Raw genomic sequence first — 20,506 nt, 5'->3', positions numbered from 1 at the left:
AGTGTTGAACAGAATAACAAACTCAATGGATTTTTTTACAGTTACTCTGTCTCACTCCTTTCCGTTTCATAATACAAGAGCATTAACCAAATGCATAAATAACCTCCAAAAATGCATATAATTAAGCATCTTGGTTGAAAGAATGATGATGGGGAATCTCTCTCTCCTGCTGTGTTAACTGGCAATGCCAATACATGACTAATAATGCAATTTAATTTAATATTATTAAAAAAGAAAAGATAATATGCTTAGTTTTGTTGTCTTCTACAGCTGTTCACTACCACTGTCTGATACAGGAAGAAGTTTTAAAAGTGTGTGTATATAATCCTCCACCCAGAACCCAATAAACAAAACAGCTTTCCTATAAAACATTTTTGCAATGAAATAGCCATTGATTGGAAATTTAATAAACGGAGCTAATTAGAACATTTTTTAATTGGCAGCCTCAAAACTTGTCAATTTTATTTAATAAACTGTTGTTGCCCTCTAGCGTTCAAACACAGCTAGGAAATACCTCTCCAGAAAGATCCAAACTAGTCACCTAACAATTCCTCATCTGTTCGTAACGCAACAAGACAAATGGATGGCAAAAAAAAAAGAAAAAAAAGATAAGTGTTTCAGTACACCTGCCTAATACCTACTTTTCTTTGCTCAAGCATAAAAAAAAAGGATTTTTAATGTAGGAACATTTACGTTGTTTGTTTCACTCAAAAATTGTGAAAGGCCACTCAGCTCAGCATCCTCAGCGAGTTAGTCATGGTACCCGTGCACCTCTCTGCTTTACTTCTGCCATTCACTGTGCATGATATACATGGACGTTTGGGTTGGAGGGCGATGTTTCTAATGATATTAGCCAATGCCAGTGCTTTGAATGACCCCGAAATATGTCTGCCTGCCTTCTCTTGAACGTACCTCTACTGTACCATACCGTATCAATTAATACCAACCGTCTCTCCCTCTAACAAATTCGTTATTACAGCAGAAATGCCCGGTGAGGATTCAGGGGTTGTTCTCAACGCCTCTCCTGCAATAAGCTGCCGTGATGGCATCAGCAACGCAGAAGGCTTCTCACAAAGTTGTACTTCTTTGGAGAGAAAATTACAGTCAACCTCAGCTCTGTGCCTGCATTTTTACAGCCCACAACGGGGCTTATCATTTTATTAATTCATTTCCCAGAAATGTTGTTCCCCCTCATCACATTCCTTGACCAGAAACCTTTGAAAATAACTATTAAAAAAAGAAACTGAGGTTAAACCAAGTGCAGTCAACAGACAAACTGATGAACTTAAAATACTTTTCTTTTGTAATTTTGTTCACTTTTAAGAGGTTGTCCAGAATGTTTTTTATTTAAGCATTGTCAGACTTAAGCAATGTAGAAGACCAGCTGGTTTTGTATCTATAAAGCAATTTGCAGCCCCCATATAGTAACAATTCAACTTCTTGACATAAGGAACACTGACTTTTCTTTGATCTTTGAATAATGGAATTTTCAGAGAATTTTCTGCATAAAGTTATTGTTAGAGCTTTCAGAAAACTTGCCTTGAGGCCATTTTTGGATCATGCCTGCTTCCCACCGCACTAAGCTTGACAGATCTAAGAACCTCTTGGATGTGAGTCACGTTTCGTATTTTGTAATAGAATTATTTACTTGTATTCATGAGCACCCTTCCTTCTCTGTCTTGATCTTTGTTGTTGATTATGCTGCCTGCCACACGGATACCTTGAAATCTAGTCTTTCGTTCTAAAAACAGGCTTAGACTGGGTGTATGTGAAAGGAAATGTGAATAATACAAATTGGAGGTTGTGTAGCGAGCAGTAGATGCTTACACATACTTTCACTCATCTCTTGTTGCAGAGCAGGGGAAACATATGGAGCAGCTACGCTTATTACCAGTCACATGAAGATGACCCTGGAAGTGAAGAGAGTGTGCTTTGAAAGCCAGAAAGAGCTCTGTGTGTTCAGGAGGGACAGCAAGTCCGGCACTGTTGCAAGGAGCTCTTTCGAGAGCCACCAGCCTGGTGAGGAAAGTAGGAGAACACCAGAAGCATGAAGATAATGCAGCCTTGTTCAACTGCTCCTGCTGACCGCAGGAAACTTCTTTGAGGTTGGCACCCTCCTACAACACAGCCACCATTTCCCTTGAAAACTGTTTTACCTCCCTTTAGATGTTCAGCAAATGGAGACCACACCTTTCTGTGCGTCTTCTGCCAATAATACAGCTGTTGTCCTTTGCTAAGCCCCCTCACAAGTTTCCGCCTGCCCTGGGATCAGGTGTTGAGTCTCAACTCTTAGGGATTTAGTTGTATTAGAACAGATTCTCTCTTGTGCATATGCCAGGTCACTGGGTCATGCCTTTTGTCACGAAAGAGCTTGATTGCAGCTTGCTTTACTTTCATAGAATCGTAGAATCATGTAGGTTGGAAGAGACCCTTGGGATCATCGAGTCCAACCATCTACCCTACTCTACAAAGTTCTTCCCTACACCATATCCCCCAACACCACATCTAAGCAACTCTTAAACTCATCCAAGGATGGTGACTCAACCCTCTCCCTGGGCAGCCTGTTCCAGTGTCTGATCACTCTTACTGTGAAGAATTTCTTCCTGATGTCCAGTCTAAACCTACCCTGTTGGAGCTTGAAGCCATTCCCTCTTGTTCTATCGCTATTTGCTTGTGAGAAGAGACCAGCACCAACCTCTCTACAATGTCCTTTCAAGTAGTTATAGAGAGTGATGAGGTCTCCCCTCAGCCTCCTCTTCCTCAAACTAAACAGTCCCAGCTCCCTCAATCATTCTTCGTACAATTTATTCTCCAGGCCCTTCACCAGCTTCGTTGCCCTCCTCTGTACCCACTCCAGCACCTCAATATCTCTCTTGGATTGAGGTGCCCAAAACTGGACACAACACTCGAGGTGTGGCCTCACCAGTGCTGAGTACAGGGGCACAATCACCTCCCTACTTCTGCTGGTCACACTATTTCTAATACAAGCCAGGATGCCGTTGGCTTTCTTGGCCACCTGGGCACACTGCCGGCTCATATTCAGCCGCTTGTCAATCAGAACCCCCAAGTCCTTTTCCACCAGGTAGCTTTCCAGCCACACTTCCCCAAGCCTGTACCGATGCATGGGGTTGTTGTGGCCAAAGTGCAGGTCCTGGCACTTGGCCTTGTTGAAGCTCATACCATTAATGTTGGCCCATCCATCCAACCTATCTAAGTCTCTCTGTAGAGCCTCCCTGTCCTCATGCAGGTCAACGCTCCCACTTAACTTGGTGTCATCTGCGAACTTACAGATGATACACTCTATGTCATTATCAAGATCGTCAATGAAGATGTTAAACAGAAATGGTCCCATACTTTGATATGATAAAAATTCTTTCTCTGTGATACATACTGCAAAAAACCAATGTGCTACAGGGTGGCGAGCTCTTTGGAAGAGGCAAACTCAGATTTGCAGCACGTGTTCTAAGGATAGCTTGTGATGAAGTAAAAAGCAGAAGAAAAAAGCATTCAAGATACATATCCACAAACTACATGTAGCTAAGGAAAGTTAAGTCAAGGACGTTATGTGTACTACAATTTTTACTGTTTGTACCTAAAACCATTTGAAAGCAAAACTCTGCTACCAAGTAGCCCTTTGAGGCTACAGAAAGAGTAAATAGGATTGCCAGACAATCGTGTAACACTACGGCATTTGGGGGCAAATAGCATTGAAAACACTCACACACTGCATAGGTACTCAATTTATTAGGTGTATTTCTATTCCACTAATCTTGTCACAGTACAGATTAAGCTTTTCAAGTGCTTTTTCTCCTTAAATACAAGATCTTCTTAGCTTAACTTGGATTTTAGTGTTTATTTTCCAGATTTAATAATAAATCAAAAATGATAGACATTACAGTTCAGCATAGAAAAAGCAGTTCTCTTCCCCACCAAAGCCATCTGCTGCTTTCCCAGTAGTGGCAAAAATAAGGAATCCATCCTTTTCTGAGATTTCAATATCTACTGTTCCGGTTCAGAGTTGTCCTCTCAAAGGTGAGAGGTGCTCCTCACAATCTTATTCCCTCTCCCCATCATACATCCGCATACATTCCATTGATCAAGTAATCCAGCCTGGTATAATGCCTTTTCTGAAGAGATTCGTGTATTTTCTTCCCTGTCAGTGCAATAACTAGCAACAAGAATATCACCCCAAAAAGCAAAGCTGCTATAAGGCTGCTTTTTTCTCCCAGCTGAACGACACCTTTCCCTCTCAAAAAACTCTCCGGCGGGTAGCTTTCTGAATCAGATGGGTCATAACCCTGAAGGTTGTTTTGGAAAGATGTGGGGGAATCACTAGTAGGCAGAGTGAAACCTGAAAAAGAGAGGAGGGTAACATGGCTGACATTGTTGGAAGAGACAACTGTTGGCTCAGGAGGGGTGGCTGGAGTTCTTAGCCCTGATGGGGTGGTAGCAGATCTGGAATTCGTGGCTACCCGCTTGGTTGCAGAAATAGAAGCAGAAGCTGTGGGACTGGAAAGAGGAACATGAGTAACAGCGATGCTGGTGGCAGGGATACCAGGTTTAGCTCTAGTGGTCGCAGCAGGCGGAAAGGCAGCTGTGGTGCTGGTGGTGGTGACTCTAGTAGGTTTAGCACCACCAGGATGCTGAGAGGCTGTATGAGATCCCAGTTGGGTGGTACTTGTAGGCAGAGAAAGAAGAGTAGTACTGCTGGGTTCAGGAGCGGTAGACTGAGCGGTGGGGAACAAAGCAGAGGGGTTTCCAATTCGAACAGCAGAAGACGTATTTGGCGGCAGGTTAATTACTTTCTGCCTTGGGATGGGGTCTAAGCTCTCGGGATGTTTTGCTCCCTGAGATTCAGGAAAAGCTGTATGAAATTCAAGGTTGTCTAAATGCTTGACCACATGGTTAAGGAGCTCAGATGCCTGATGAAAGACAGACTGTTGCAAAGCAGCGGTACGATTCTGATGACTAGTCTGACTGTGAGAAAGAAAGGCTCCAGTATCCGAAGACAAAGAATAGCCATTTGAAGAAAAGTCCTCACTTTTGAAGGATGTATCCTCTGGGGCATGGGTGTCTGGAAACAGAAAGGAAATACCAGTATTTAATTATTAAATCTTTTTTTGACTACCAGAGGCTTACTCTATTTGTATTTCTTAGTAAGAGAGATATAAGGGGGCTCCCCAAAGTACTGACTAATGAAACTGAGGCATCAGGTTCTTCCTTTCTTTAAAATATGGCGAGTGACTTTTAAATTCTGTGTCATGAGACCTGTCAGTCTCAAGCCTGGGCGCACCAGACCCCAACTGACACTTACAGAATTCACCTGTGCAGAGCAAGCATCCCAATACAATTGTTTTATACTCATATTTCATGCAAGTATTTTATTTAGCAGTGCAATGCACAGTAAGTAGGCCTCTTGCCTTTAAACCATTCTCAGCCTCTGTCAATTAAGAAGTGGATATTATCAACCTCACTTTCTGTCAGATGTACACATTTCCACCTAGGAAAGATTATTATATACTCCCCTTTCTTGTAATATCCAAGCAGCCTGTGATTGTTTGATACAATTCAATTCACATACAAAAATTCTCTTATGATATGATGTTATGGTTTGAGAGAACCCGTAACAATCTATTGTTGTTAGACAATTATTCCATCACCCCATGACCCCTCCCCACACGGAAAGGGGAATCGGGGAACACAAAGAAGCACAAGGGTTGAAATATAAATAGATTTAATAGATTAAGACTAAATAATTAACTATAATACTAAAGAACCAGTATTAATCCCGATACTGATATAAGATATGCAGGAATTATACTCAGCCAACTGTATCAGCAGGAAGCTGTGCGCTCCCAGCAGGGACAGCAAATGGCGGACACTGGGAGCGCAATGGCTTCAGGAGGAAGGGAAGGCCTCAGGGCTCCGGCACCGGGGCAAGGAGTTGTCTGGACCCGCCGCCATCAGGGAGAGAGCCCGCTACGCAGCAAACTTTTCTAATTTATATTGGATGTGACGTTCATGGTATGAAATAGTCCTGTTGGCCAGCCTGGGTCAAATGCCCAGGCCTTGCTCCTCCTCGTCCCTGCACCTGGCAAGGCTCAAAAACACTAAAACCTTGAATCCCACAGAGCCTGGCTGGCTGTAAAGTAACTATTTTCACAAATTCAGACACTAGAGTCTTCTAAAAGTGCAATTTTCCCCAGCATTAGAAGAAAAAAAGTTAGTCCTGTGTCTCTCAACCCAGGACATATGAGTTGGCAATAGTATCCCATTTTATAGACCATTTTATACGCGTGCTGATTTGTAGGTAAGACCTGTGCTCCCTACTGCCATGCTAGAAGAAAGCTCCAAGAGCCTCTGAGGTATTTGCAGTGAAGGCCTCCCCAAGAAGCAGACTGCACCTGATCGTTTCTGCAGAAGCTGATATGTACTGCTTGCAAACCAGGTGGGTGAACGTTATTTAATAGGATTTGGAAGCAGGGCAAAAGCATTATGTGAGAGAAATTCCGTAAAATCGATAATTCAAGCAGCTACCTGATTCTACACAGTTATTATAGAGACTTTGGGTGAGCAGGAGCTCTGGGAAGACTGGCTGTTATCATTCAGTTTTTATATATATATGCATATATATATATTTGTGTGTGTGTATATAATCATTATCATTCAGTTGCCACACAGAACATTTAAAAGAGAACATCCTCTCAAGTAGTCCTGACTCTCACTCATCTGTTTGTTTTTTTTAATAGGAGTAAAGCGGTTTGTTAACTGCACTGGAATTGAAATAAATAACAAAAAGTCCATGACATTTTTATTGTCACTTTTTTCTCAAGTAGGAATCTACAGGGATGGATTTATTTCAGTTTTATTACACATGCAATGAAGCCTACTTGACTCCTCTTAATATGTATTTCCAAGCCATAAGACTCCACAAAAAAATGAAATGCAAAAAAAAAAAGCCACCCCAAAAACAACCAACAAAAAAAGCCTGGCAATGCTTTAAACAAGAGCACAGCAAATACTTCCCTTGAATCATAGACACCAATTTTTATCCTAACCTTCCAGTCAGGCACCAAATTGTTAGCAAAGTAAGATCCTAAGTGGAGGTAGTGGACTCCAACCACAAGGTCTAACTTAGAGAAAAGCCATACTCTGCTTTTACAGAGTGGCTTTAAATAACAAAAAATGTTCAGGTATTAGAGAATCAGAAACCGTATGGTCCAAGACGCCCAAACTCTCAGCTGCTTCTGCAGCTCTGGACCCATTTCTACACCAGCAGGGAAAGGACCTGTCACCACCATGGGGTCAGTCCCCAGCTCACTTTTTGCCTGTGCCAGATGCACTCCCATGGACGCTTCCCCCCTGTGCATTTAAACAAACAGCGGATGCAGCGTGACAGCTCCAAAGCACTCGCAGCATGCTCTGTCATCTTCACTTCGCTCGCCCGGGCAACAGCTAGACAAGCACGGAGTGTTCACACAGCGTTCAAAGGACGGGTGGAGGAAGCACAGGGGGGCTATGTGACGAGTCCCGTACAGGAGGGTGTCGTGGTTTCGGCTGAATTTACCAAAACCGGACCGACAGATGGCCCTTCCCCCCCCAAAAAGAGGAGAGAGGAGGAGAAAGAGATAAGGAGATTCAGAAGTTTAGAACAAACTAAACTACTTTAATGAAGAATCAATATTAAAATAAAAGTAAAGAAGAAAATAATGAAATAGATACAATATATACAAAACCCTATCGAGCTCCCAGGATGAGAGTCACGTCACCGGCAGGCACTGGGGAAGTCCCAGACTGGACTCAGCGACGGATGGGAACTGGGTTCCAGCTCTGGAGTCAGGAACACACGGATCGGGATCAAAGGCAGATGAACAGACAGAGTCCTCTCTGGACGTCGGCCATCGCAGGAAGGGGCTGACCCTTTGATCCCTCAGCTTTTATACTGAGCATGGGGCAGATGGGATGGAATACCCCAGTTGGTCAGGTTTGGGTCACCTCTCCTGTCCCCTCCTCCCCACCGATGTGACCCCTCTACGTTTTTTCCATTTCCGACCCTCTAAGGGGGCAAATAACGAAATTGTCTGCCCTTGGTTGTTACAGCAATAAGGATAAGCAAGGGCCTCCCTGCACACCATTCCTTGGCATGGAGCACAAACATTGGGCTGATCATTCTGAGAACGAGCAGTTTTCTCCACAATATGCCGTTAATTTCCGATAGTTAGAGGAGGCCTAGCTGGGATGTAAAGTTACAGAAGAGAAAATTGGTTCGGTTTTACTTCAAACCAGGACAGTGGGTTATGGTTTGAGAGAACCCATAACAATCTATTGTCGTTAGACAATTATTCCATCACCCCATGACCCCTCCCCACACGGAAAGGGGAATCGGGGAACACAAAGAAACACAAGGGTTGAAATATAAATAGATTTAATAGATTAAGACTAAATAATTAACAATAATACTAAAGAACCAGTATTAATCCCGATACTGATATAAGATATGCAGGAATGATACTCAGCCCATTCTATCAGCAGAAGCTGTGCGCTCCCAGCAGGGACAGCAAATGGCGGACACTGGGAGCGCAATGGCTTCAGGAGGAAGGGAAGGCCTCAGGGCTCCGGCACCGGGGCAAGGAGTTGTCTGGACCCGCCGCCATCAGGGAGAGAGCCCGCTACACAGCAAACTTTTCTAATTTATATTGGATTTGACGTTCATGGTATGATATACTCCTGTTGGCCAGCCTGGGTCAAATGCCCAGGCCTTGCTCCTCCTCGTCCCTGCACCTGGCAAAGCTCGAAAACACTAAAACCTTGAATCCCACAGAGCCTGGCTGGCTATAAAGTAACTATTTTCACAAATTCAGACACTAGAGTCTTCTAAAAGTGCAATTTTCCCCAGCATTAGAAGAAAAGTTAGTCCTGTGTCTCTCAACCCAGGACAAGGAGTTAAGTATCATTGCTACTCTGCAGCAGTCATTAATTAACCTAACTGCCTGCATTAACTCTACTCCACATTTGCAGCATCAAACATTGATTTTCTAGGACTCTTGGTCTCCCTTTTAGACTACAAGGTCCCAAATGCAACTGCCCAAAGCTGTCATGTGTGAGGAACAGCTGGGGTAGGATAGATATGCTTGTTGGTAAGAAAGAAAAAGGGCACTACACAAGTCAAACTTTAAAAAGAGATTAAAAACCCAAAGCGGTCCTGCTGATATCTCAAATCCAGTAAGCTGCATTAAAAACCAAACTTCAGGCTGTCACTCTTAAAAAACAAACTAAGCGCCTACTGAGCCTACTTTGCTAGAACCCACCAGTCTTGCCTGGGTATCTTGGTGGGGTGGAGAAAACACGCGCCATAAAAGTACATGAACAGCAGAAACCAGAAATGTTATTTTTTAACAATAGCTCTTTGCAACTGGGACCAGGAAATGTTTTACTTCCCAAGTCATAGATTGTTTCCTTTAGTTAGAACCACAAAAATAGTAAAACCAAACCAAAACAAAATTTCATTACTAACATAGCATCAGTATTTTAAGATGCTTTATTACCAATAAAGTATCTTTCCCCCTTTTAGTTTGGTTTTCAGTGTGATCACATGCAGATTCTCATGCAAAAAAGCGAAGCTTGAAGTGTTTGTCGGTACCGACACTGCTCAGGTGCTACCTTTGAAAACTTAGGAGGAACATAAGGTGAATAAGCTAGCGTAATTTTTCCATAATTCAATGCTCACAGAAACTAAAAAAAAACCCAAAATGAAAAAGAGATGGTATACGCAATCGAGTTGTTAATTGAGCATTACACTACGTGTCGTACGAAAGCACAAGTACGATTGCATTTCTCGTTCCTTTGTTTGAAGCCCCTATATTCTTCTAAGGGAGAAAAAGCTGGAGAAAAGATGGTTCTAACGACAATTTTACAGGCGTCCAATTAATTTGTTGCACGTTGCTATTGCCCAATTCCTGTGCGATTGTGCTTGCACAAAAATATTTGGTAACGTCACGTGAATGATCTTTCTACATATCCCACTGTCGCTCCTTGCGTAGTTCCTCTTGGAAAAGTTCTCTTTTTCAGCAAAAGCTCAGTCTCTGGAAATACGAAATTTCACCCTCTCAAGCAGCCACAGCGAAACCACCTTGAGAACTCTTGGCACGAGGACAGTCTAATTATCAGCTTCTTATCTGAGCCGTTCAAACAGGTCTGGTGCAAGTCAACGTCAGTCAACAAGTAAGACCTGCCATTAAAAGTCCCACAGCGCGTGACAGATAGCGAGACATTTCTGAGCGTGCAGCCCGCATGCCATAAAGCGTTGAGCTTGGTCCCTTTGCATCTGGGCTTCAGGTTCCCTAACTGAAAGCAGTAAAATAACGATCACTGCTGCCAATCACTCCGCAACATCACAGTCGTGCTCTGAGACCTAACATTTGTTTCCACCTGTGCGCATACGGCATTCATCAGCCTAGCACGGATCCTTTGAATACCTAGATGGTGTCCTGGGTTGAGAGACACAGGACTAACTTTTCTTCTAATGCTGGGGAAAATTGCACTTTTAGAAGACTCTAGTGTCTGAATTTGTGAAAATAGTTACTTTATAGCCAGCCAGGCTCTGTGGGATTCAAGGTCTTAGTGTTTTTGAGCCTTGCCAGGTGCAGGGACGAGGAGGAGCAAGGCCTGGGCATTTGACCCAGCCTGGCCAACAGGACTATTTCATACCATGAACGTCACATCCAATACAAATTAGAAAAGTTTGCTGCGTAGCGGGCTCTCTCCCTGATGGCGGCGGGTCCAGACAACTCCTTGCCCCGGTGCCAGAGCCCTGAGGCCTTCCCTTCCTCCTGAAGCCATTGCGCTCCCGGTGTCCGCCATTTGCTGTCCCTGCTGGGAGTGCACAGCTTCCTACCGATACAGTTGGCTGAGTATAATTCCTGCATATCTTATATCAGTATCGGGATTAATACTGGTTCTTTGGTATTATAGTTAATTATTTAGTCTTAGTCTATTAAATCTATTTATATTTCAACCCTTGTGCTTCTTTGTGTTCCCCGATTCCCCTTTCCGTGTGGGGAAGGGTCATGGGGTGATGGAATAATTGTCTAACGACAATAGATTGTTATGGGTTCTCTCAAACCATAACAGACAGCTACAACGGCATCGTTATTTCCGTTGCTTTTAGTGATACTCTTCGGAATTACATACAGAAATTTTTCCTTCTTGAATATATCAAGACGGAAGCAGCTTCTTTTTGTTTTAAGCAAGGGAAAGTTATGAGGAGTTCTGAATTTAATGTGAAGGAACTTCATAAGGGTCGGGATGCTATTCCAACCAGAAAGATGGGCCCACACAGGAGCTCGCCGTACACCTGCCCTCCCCATCCTCCACAAAGCAAAAGAGCAGTATTTCCGAATTAACAGCGCTCGGATGAAAACATTTTACTAAAAACGCAACCCCCAAACATTTTCTGGTCACTCCTGAAAACTCACAGGTGCAAAAGTCCTCTAGCGTGGGGGACTAGTGGCTCTTACTATTATTTACCTCCAGTTATCTTGTAGCTCACGTATCCTGTCGCAGGTTTCATTGGGCAAGCCTCTGTGCTAGGGCAGTAAAACAGGTAGCAGTTCGGATGTGCGCTTGTCCTTTGAGCATCAAAAATCATCAGATTACACTTCTTGTCTCCTGCGAAACACGAGATATATATACATGTTGCGGCGATAAGAACTTTTATACCATCTTGATAATAAGCTCTGATCTGCTAAATTCGTTTTTCCTCGTGTGAGTAAGAGGAAAAGTACTAACACACAACATTCCTACAGGAAGAACAACCCAGGACTGCAAAAGAATGGCCCAGGGCCAATATACGAAAGGTCACACCTTCCTCTTCCTGTACAGATGAACTTGGGGAAATAACGAGTCTAATCCCTCATCCTCCCCTCACCCGTACCGCTCTGGCACCACTTTATATAGCAATTTCTCGCTTACAAGTGCTGATAAATCTGAAAACCTCCTTGATGTACTCATGGGGAAGGAAATTACTTATACACTTTTCCCATCGCATCCCAGGAATCTCTTGGATTGTTGCTGCTTGGGGGGGGGTGTTACTTTACCGCTGTCATTTCTACCGGCTGCTGTACCTCCTACTGCTCCAAGAGCTTGACGCAAACCAGCCACCTCAGAGAAGGGTAAGCACTCTCGTTTTTGGCTAAAACTAAAGGCATGCAAAATGTCAGTTACTTTGTAGCACATCCACTAAATACAGCTTCAGCCTCTTAAAGTTTGGGGGGGTCTGAGAGTTTTTCTCGTTTAAAACTACCACTGTTCCTTTCCTGCAGCTGCTTTCCTGAGCTCTCTGGGGTCTTGCATTAAGATCTACCATCACACCCTGCAGAAGAGAGTAGCAGCCGCGAGCGTGGATCAAAGGATAAATTAACGTTTCCGTGCTGAATACGGCGAATACCCTCGTCCCCAACAATTCCAGAAGCAATTTCCCAAGCCCTCGCACGCAGTCACAGAGGAAGGTGGAAGAGGAGCCGCTCACCTGATAGCTTTTCCCCCGAGCAGCAGGTGCGAACACAGGCTTCGGGGTTCAGGGCATAGACCGGCTCCGCGCCCCGGATGCCTTTGGGCAGAGATAAGTTTATATCGATGATGGCATCTGCTATTCTCTCTGCGGAGCACTCTCGACTCAGGGATGGTCTGGCCACGGCGCAGGCCACCACCAGCAAGCAAACGGGCCACCGGCGGCCAGCGGGAGGCATGGTCCCTCGGCTCGGGGTCCCGGCAGGGCTGGGGCGTCGCCGGCTTCGGGTCGCCCCTTACCGCAGACGTACCGGACTCTCCTCGCCCGACGACCGGATTTCGCGGCCAGTTTTCCCGGTAGCCGGGGAAGCCGCCGTTGAGACGCCTCCCGTGCTGCTGGGGCGGGGAGGCGGTTTTGGGGGGGCACCCGCGGGCCGACGTCCCCTTCTCTGCCAACCGGGCTGGGCTCCGCTCCGCCGCCGAGGGCGGGAAGGCAGCGGCGGGGAACGGCGGGAGCCCCGGTCCGCCGGCACCTCCGGGAGGAGGAGGAGCCGGGGGAGGCGGGTGCGGGCCGTTCTCCCTCCCCCAGGCCCGCCCGAAGGAGCAGCGGTGGTGGCCCCGCTCCTCCAGCCGCTCGCCAGCCCCGGGAGGGGGGGGGGGGGGGCTGGTCCCGAGCGCAAAGGGAAAACCACCCGGTGAAACCCTTCAGGGTCAGGCCGGTGGGGTTTGGCTCAGCCTTCTCCGGCTGGGATCCGCCTCTGGAGGCTGTGACGATAAGCGGTTGGTCCCCACATCCCGGGCCGAACGGACACGTGCATCTTTTGGCCGCCTGCGGGAGCCTCTCCCGGCTCCCTGAGTAATCCTCCCCAAATCCTGGCAAAGCGCTGGGTGTTCGCGGAATGGGAGTTGTATGGACATGCCTGTCTGCTCCCCCAACGGCCTTAGCGCAATTGCTCGCTTAAGTAATGGTTTTCCTTGGAAATTTTTCATTTCCTCTTTTTATTTATTTATTTTTTTAATTATTATTTTTGGGGCAGTTTAGGAGCAAAAGCAGCCCGGAGAGTAGGGAGCACAAGGAATAAAAAGACTGTAAGATATATTCCTTCTTTTTCAGGTCTCTCATCCTTAGAGAGAAGGGTGAGAATACTACGAGCACTTGGAATAATATAGTTATCTGTAAATAAAAGACATTTTCTTTTTAGGAGTGGTTCCGGAAGGCCTGAAGAGCTACCAAAGGGCTGATTATTTTACACATTGTAACAGGGTAGAATAATGAAAATAGGGGGTCTGGTGGCATCTCTGCCAGACATCTGCTGTCTCCTTCAAAGAAAGCAACCCAAACTGAGATGAGATTTCTTGCTTCTCTGAGATCCGATGGGGACACATCCTGCTTCGTGCTGCCCTGCTGCCTGCCCGGCGGGCGCTGTGCCCGGTGCCACGGACCCACGCCAAGGGATGGGCGGCTGACTTGTTGTTCTTCACGCCCAGCCAGTCCCTGGTCTCCTTTGTTAATACAGCCGGGTGTTGGCTTTTATTTGGAACGTACGCGTGGGAAGAGATTGAGCCTATCATCTCATTCCCCAGGCAACGCTACAGGCTTGGGGCAGAGTGGCTGGAAATCTGCCCAGCAGAAAAGGACCTGGGGGTGTTGGTGGACAGACGGCTGAACATGAGCCAGCAGTGTGCCCAGGTGGCCAAGAAGGCCAACGGCATCCTGGCCTGTATCAGGAACAGCGTGGCCAGCAGGAGCAGGGCAGTGATGGTGCCTCTGTACTGGGCACTGGTGAGGCCTCACCTCGAGTGCTGTGTTCAGTTCTGGGCCCCTCACTACAGGAAGGACATTGAGGTGCTGGAGCGTGTCCAGAGGAGAGCCACCAAGCTGGTGAGGGGTCTGGAGAACAAGTCATATGAGGAGAGGCTGAGGGAACTGGGCATGTTTAGTTTGGAGAAGAGGAGGCTGAGGGGAGACCTCATTGCCCTCTACAACTCCCTGAAAGGAGGGTGTAGAGAGGTGGGTGTTGGCCTCTTCTCCCAAGGGAATAATGACAGGACCAGAGGAAATGGTCTGAAGTTGGGGCAGGGGAGGTTTAGATTTGATATTAGGAAGAATTGCTGTACTGAGAGGGTGGTCAGGCCCTGGAACAGCCTGCCCAGGGAGGTGTGGAGTCGCCATCCCTGGAGGTATTTAAGAAACGTGTAGACATGGCACTTCAGGGCATGCTCTAGTGCCCGAGATTGTTGGTTTGTGTCTGTTTGTGGGTGGGTGCGGTGTGTGGTTGTGGGCGTTTGTTTTGTGTGATTTTTGGTTTTGTTTTGTTTTTGGTGTTTGGTTTTTTGGGGTTTTTTTGGGTTGGTGTGTTTTGTGTGTTGGTTTTGTTTGTTTGTTTGTTTTGTTTTGTTTTTTGTGGTTGGACTCAATGATTTCAAAGGTCCCTTCCAACCAAGAAGATTCTGTGATTCTGTGATTTCACATCAAACGGCCAGTTTGGGGCAATCTCTAATGTTCTGTTGCGATTCTCGCATTCTTGGTGCTTTTTTTTTTTTTTTCCCCTGAAATTTTCAGCTGTCTTGCTTTCAGAAAATGTTTCTTTCTAGTTTTTTGAAAAGTAGAGGAACGCTTTGGTAGCCAGCTTCCCCTCTTTTGGTAAACTGGTAACATTTTTTTTTTTTCACTGTTAAAAGAAAAAGCTGTAAAAGAATGTAAACGTGGGTTATAAACATCGGTTATGTAAACATAAGGTGTCACCCATTAACCGTGTCACACGGTGAATTAACTATGGGGCTGGATACCAAAAGCAAGCGCAAATATTACCTGTGCTGTGCCGTTAGGCAGGGTCCCAGCTGGCACCTGCCTTTGTTTGCATAGTGGTGGTGGAAGAAGCCAAGCTGAAAGAAGCTAAAAAAATAAATGCTAAAGGTCTGGCTGGGGTGGTCATAACTGGAGGGTGAGGAAAATGGTTCTTCACCAGGACTGTTGGGATGCTGGAAGGATAGTGAATATGGAGACCTGCGCAGAGACGCCTGCGGTGAGAGAGGCATAGATGATTATGGGAACATGAGGAGGGCAGGGTAGAAGAGATACTACAGGGTGACTGTGGTTGGACTCGATGATCTCAAAGGTCCCTTCCAACCATGAAGATTCTGTGATTCTGTGACACCATTGCCCTGGTCCAGACACCATTGCTTCTTTCCCCCTCTTCCTATCTCTTCTTTGTAGGGTGGGCACCAAACCTCCCCGGAGAGAGCAGATGCAACTCTGTCAGGCTGCTGAGGTACAGGGAAACCAAGGTCCACCAAAAGCCATGCAGAAACCACTGCCGCTGGCTAGGAGAGAGCCAGCCTTGCCCAGCGGCTGCGGTGCTTCCCTCCCCACTGAGACGGGAAGGAAGGGAGGCCGAGGGAGGGGAAGATGGCTGGACCCCATCAGCCCTGCGTCACAGTGCTAAGTCACTAAAGATGTTTTTCTGCCTCTGTAGAGGACCTCTCTGCTTGGGAGTTGGTGCCTACAGGATGAAACACCTGGGCGCATATAAGAAGAACTTCAAATATATGTATGTACATTTGTGGGTATTCACACTCGCGTACACTATATGTACAGTTAACCCCCTCACCTCCAAACTAGCCGTCGTAAGCCAGTCTCAGAGAGTCCAAGAGTGTAGCAGTCACGTTTTGTAACGCTTGGTAGCAACAGCAAGGCAAATGGGACTGTGCCCATCTAATCGGGACTGCACACCAACGTGTCCCGATGCAGGGATGGGTGGGTCAGGGCTATTCCTGTGCCGTGTTACCCCCATGCACTGCTTCTGCCCTAAGCCCTAGCCAGACCCTCCTGAGGAACCTGCAGCTACATATTTAATATACCATTCGGACAGTTTCAAATAATCCACTTATGTCAAGCATTGAACGTACACAGTAAGTCATAAAGGAAAAGCAAAACTGATAAGAAACTACATAAAGTATTTGCCCGGGCCCTTAGGTTACTTGGGTCATGGTAATACAAACATCAGATTTGTATACTCTAATGTAGATATGTACGACCATACACAGTTTCAGGTACATTAATTTAGTTACCGGCTGCAGGACACTAGAGAGGACTTGTATTATACCCACATTAGAGGCAAAATAAAGAATTCACTTACACAACTAACACATTGAAATAGAACTTCATTTTAATAAGGTTTTCAATGATAAAATTCCACGTGGTAGACAAAGATATTGGTTGACAGGTAAATTAAAACTTTTCTGGGATGGTGATATACCACAAATACACACTTGTCACAAAAATAAATGAAAATACTTCAGAGAGGAGCGAGAAATCCATTAGACAGAAGTGGAAAGGATGCAAAATGAAGTTAAATGTGCTGATCCAATGGAGCTAATTTAAAAATTTGTCCCAGAAGCTGTATTTCAGTGCTACCTCAGAAATACAGAGCTCAGTCGAGCATCCAGGAAGGTGAAAAACACCATCTAAGAAGTCAATGGATTCTTGATTGTGTTAGCGTTAGGGGTGGTGGTGTAGCCAGCACTGAGAGTTCACGTTGGATGACTGCTCTGGGCTGCTTTAGAGGGATAAACACTGAGGACCCCCAAATTCAACTACTACCCACCTAATAGAGAGCTGTTTGGCAGCTAACAGAGACACAAAACTCCTTTTAACCCAGTTCCAACCTCACGCTCACCAATTTGGTGACATTCACTACCTGGCCTCAGAGCCATGAAGGCTACGTGTTATCAGGGCCAGGCAAGGCGATGTCTGTAGAGGGGATGGAAAGAAGGAAGGAGGACTGCAAGGGTCTGGCAAGCAAAGAGGGGGACCTGCTTGAAAGGAAAAGGAAACACGGGGGACTGTAAACTGAGACATTCACATTTAAAAAGAACAGGGGTTGGACTCACCTGGCAACCCCCGCAGCCCTGCAAACCCACAGGTCATGTCAACAGAGGACTCCTGAGCTCAGAAATTCGGCACATCCCCAGGCCAAGACAAGGCGACGGGGTCATTTCCCAGAGTTGGGCAAGGGGTCCCCATGACACAGCCGTGGGCAGAGGTTCCATGTTGTGTGTTGGTTTCTGTTGCCCATGGCAATCCTTCAGTTGCCTACTGGGTCACCCACAAACCTGCAGAACTTGCAGGCTGGTGGAGGATGGGCTTGGCTTGACAGCTGGGCTCGACACAGGGAGCTGTGAAGAGTCAGACTTGCTGTTTGGGAGGTTCCTGACCAAGGTAGGGACATTGACCCCCTCTCCAGGTTTTCTCCAGAGGATAGAGATCCTCAACAGTTGACTGCAGTAGCACCTAGTGACAGTTCAACCAACACAACCTAGAGCTCTGCTGCTGGAAATCAAAAGGCTCCCCCCACATCTCAGCTGCATGAGAACATTTACCTCCTCCCCCAGAGTTTTCCTTCTGAATCAAAACTCTGCTGCCGATAAAAAAGTCTTTTGCAGGTTTTGGGGGGAGGTTGTCGTGCCACCTTGTTCTCAGGGTGACAGAGGGAAATGCTACCTTTGATGGGACAGGAAACTAATGAGACAAGGACGTGCAGGGACAGCATTGATGAGACTCTTTAAGGTCCACAGTGTCCAGCTCTTGATGAAAATCTCCTCACTGTGGAAGGGCTGAGGAGGGTTCACAGTGAGGAGCACCCACCCAGCTTGCTACCAGTCCTTCCACTGTGCTGAGCTTGCTTTCGCCTTCAAACTCAGACCTCACTTACCTTCCAAACTTAAATCCAGAAACAAAAAGATTCAGGATATTGGGGATATTAACACCACCGTTACTAATGATTGGATGGGAGCAGGGTTTGGCTGCTAGTGTCTTTATCAATGAAGATCGTGGAAAATATTACTTCCCATCCCACCTCTCGGTATAAGAAACACCTCCTTTGTCTATCTGCTTGATGGATTCAGCAGGGACAAGTCAGCAGGGACACTGTTGGTCTGCTGTTTTGCAACTGTCACGCACTCTGGGAAGTCCAGCTCATTTCTGGGATCAGTGGGGCGATTTCCGCTCACTCAGTTTGCAGGGCAGCAGCACGGGTGAAACTGCACCTCAGCCTCTGTCTGTGAAAGGGACATTTATCTTTCAGAGGACAGAAATGCCATTCATAAAAATCTGCATGGAACGTAGTGGCCTCTGCTGTACCAGATAGTCTCACCAGAGATTTCTGACCGTTTCTCTGAAATCTGCTACATATTAAGTAGTACGTATTTTCTTTCACCGGTTAAGGTAGGTTTTTCACACATACTTATTAAATATCACCTTTTCTCTTCTCTCTCTTCTCTCTTTATGCAGCCTGAGCAAAAGAGGTGGCCATGCTTGCCCACAGCATGGATAACAGCAGCGGTCCCTTTGCTCTCCCTACCTTATTGCTCCCGCAGCAGAACAAGAGCTACCCCGAAACCTCCATCCTTCCTGCTGGCTGTGAGATGACGGAGTCACCCCTAGGACCCAGCTCAAGCAAGAACCACACTGCCTCGCAGTATGAACTGAGGCCGGGGGAAATTGCAGCAGCCACCATGGTCTTGGGAGTGTTGTGGCTGGTTTCCGTCTTTGGAAACTCCCTCGTTTGCTTGGTGATCCACAGGAGCAGGAGGACACAATCCACCACCAACTATTTTGTTGTCTCCATGGCTTGTGCAGACCTTCTCATCAGTGTCGCAAGCGTGCCCTTCGTGCTGCTCCAGTTTACCTGGGGCAGGTGGACGCTGGGGAACGTGATGTGCAAGCTGGTAAGGTACGTACAGTACCTCTCTCCTGGAGTCCAGATATACGTGCTCCTCTCAATATGCGTGGATCAATTCTATGCTATCGTCTACTCCCTGAGCTTCAAAGTGTCCAGGAAGAAAGCCAAGGAAATGATTCTGGCCTCTTGGCATTTCAATGTTGTCTTTGCATCGCCGGCTTTCTTTTTCTATGGCTCCAACAGCGATGACCACTGCAACTTTTTTCTCCCCAGTTCTTGGGAAGGAGCTGCCTACAGCATCATCCACCTCTTGGTGGTGTTTTTGATCCCATCCATCCTCATTATCCTCTTCTACCAGAAGGTCATCAAGTACATTTGGAGAATAGGCACCGATGGCATGACTGTCCCAAGAACAAAGGTGAAAACCATCAAGATGTTCTTAATGTTGAACTCAGTGTTTCTCCTGTCCTGGCTCCCTTTTTACGTGGTACAACTGTGGCACCCGCAGGAAACAGACTACAGAAAGAGCTCCTTGGTTTTCCTGGCCATCACCTGGATCTCTTTCAGCTCTTCAGCCTCGAAGCCAACCCTCTACTCTGTGTACAATGCGAACTTCAGAAGAGGGATGAAAGAAACTTGTTGCATGTCCGCCATGAAATGTTACAGAAGCAACGCATACACCATCACCACCAGTTCCAGGATAGCCAAAAAGAATCACGTTGGGATCGCAGAAATCCCAGCTCCAGCCAAAACTGTCACCAAAGACTCCATCTACGATGCTTTTAACAGAGAAGCAAAGGAAAAAAAGCTTGCCTGGCCTATTCAGTCTAATCCCCCAAACACATTTGTCTAGTTGGCTTCATTGCTTTGAAAACTTATAACACACCCCCTGAACAAGGAGCTTTGTCTCGGTTTTGAGCCTATGTGTATTTACATCTTTTTAACACAACTTTTAGGGAAGAAAAAATGTTTTATTAAATAAAAAAGCCTATTTCATTCCAGTTACCTTCTGCTTTGTGGAACTACTCTCCCTGAATCACAAGCATAACTTTTTTACAGACCAGAAAAGCTCTTACCCTACCAGCATGTAGGGAAAAAGGGAAAGGAAAACCACTGCTTTTTATAATCCCTGTACATTGGCCGCCATGTATAAATGCATAAATCCACTCAAAGCCATCTATACTTCCTTTCTTTATATCCCTGTGAATACTGTTGCACCGGGGTTTTCCCTCTTGTCCAGACCCCACGGGTACGATGTCCACACGTGGGCAACACTGGCATAACTCTGAGCCCACTGACATCAATGGCAAAACTCC

At 46.1% G+C, this 20,506-nt stretch overlaps 2 protein-coding genes across 2 annotated transcripts; one reads left to right on the top strand and one right to left on the bottom strand.

Moving 5' to 3' along the window:
- Nucleotides 1-3,725: 3,725 nt before the first annotated feature.
- MANSC1 (MANSC domain containing 1) lies at nucleotides 3,726-12,994 on the bottom strand. Its single transcript, XM_074156600.1, has 3 exons — nucleotides 12,527-12,994; nucleotides 11,527-11,667; nucleotides 3,726-5,074 (listed from the first exon to the last, which is right to left on the bottom strand). The coding sequence occupies exons 1-3, from the start codon at nucleotides 12,744-12,746 to the stop codon at nucleotides 4,071-4,073; spliced, it is 1,365 nt and encodes a 454-aa protein (XP_074012701.1). The 5' UTR covers nucleotides 12,747-12,994; the 3' UTR covers nucleotides 3,726-4,070.
- A 5,825-nt stretch (nucleotides 12,995-18,819) lies between these two features.
- On the top strand, nucleotides 18,820-20,043 carry LOC141471534 (probable G-protein coupled receptor 19). Its single transcript, XM_074158108.1, has one exon. The coding sequence runs from the start codon at nucleotides 18,820-18,822 to the stop codon at nucleotides 20,041-20,043; it is 1,224 nt and encodes a 407-aa protein (XP_074014209.1).
- Nucleotides 20,044-20,506: the final 463 nt, after the last annotated feature.

Source organism: Numenius arquata, chromosome 1 (genome assembly GCF_964106895.1).
Source record: "Numenius arquata chromosome 1, bNumArq3.hap1.1, whole genome shotgun sequence".
Taxonomy (NCBI): domain Eukaryota; kingdom Metazoa; phylum Chordata; class Aves; order Charadriiformes; family Scolopacidae; genus Numenius; species Numenius arquata.
The sequence above is the reverse complement of the archived record's forward strand: the minus strand, read 5'-3'. Positions and strand labels throughout refer to the sequence as shown.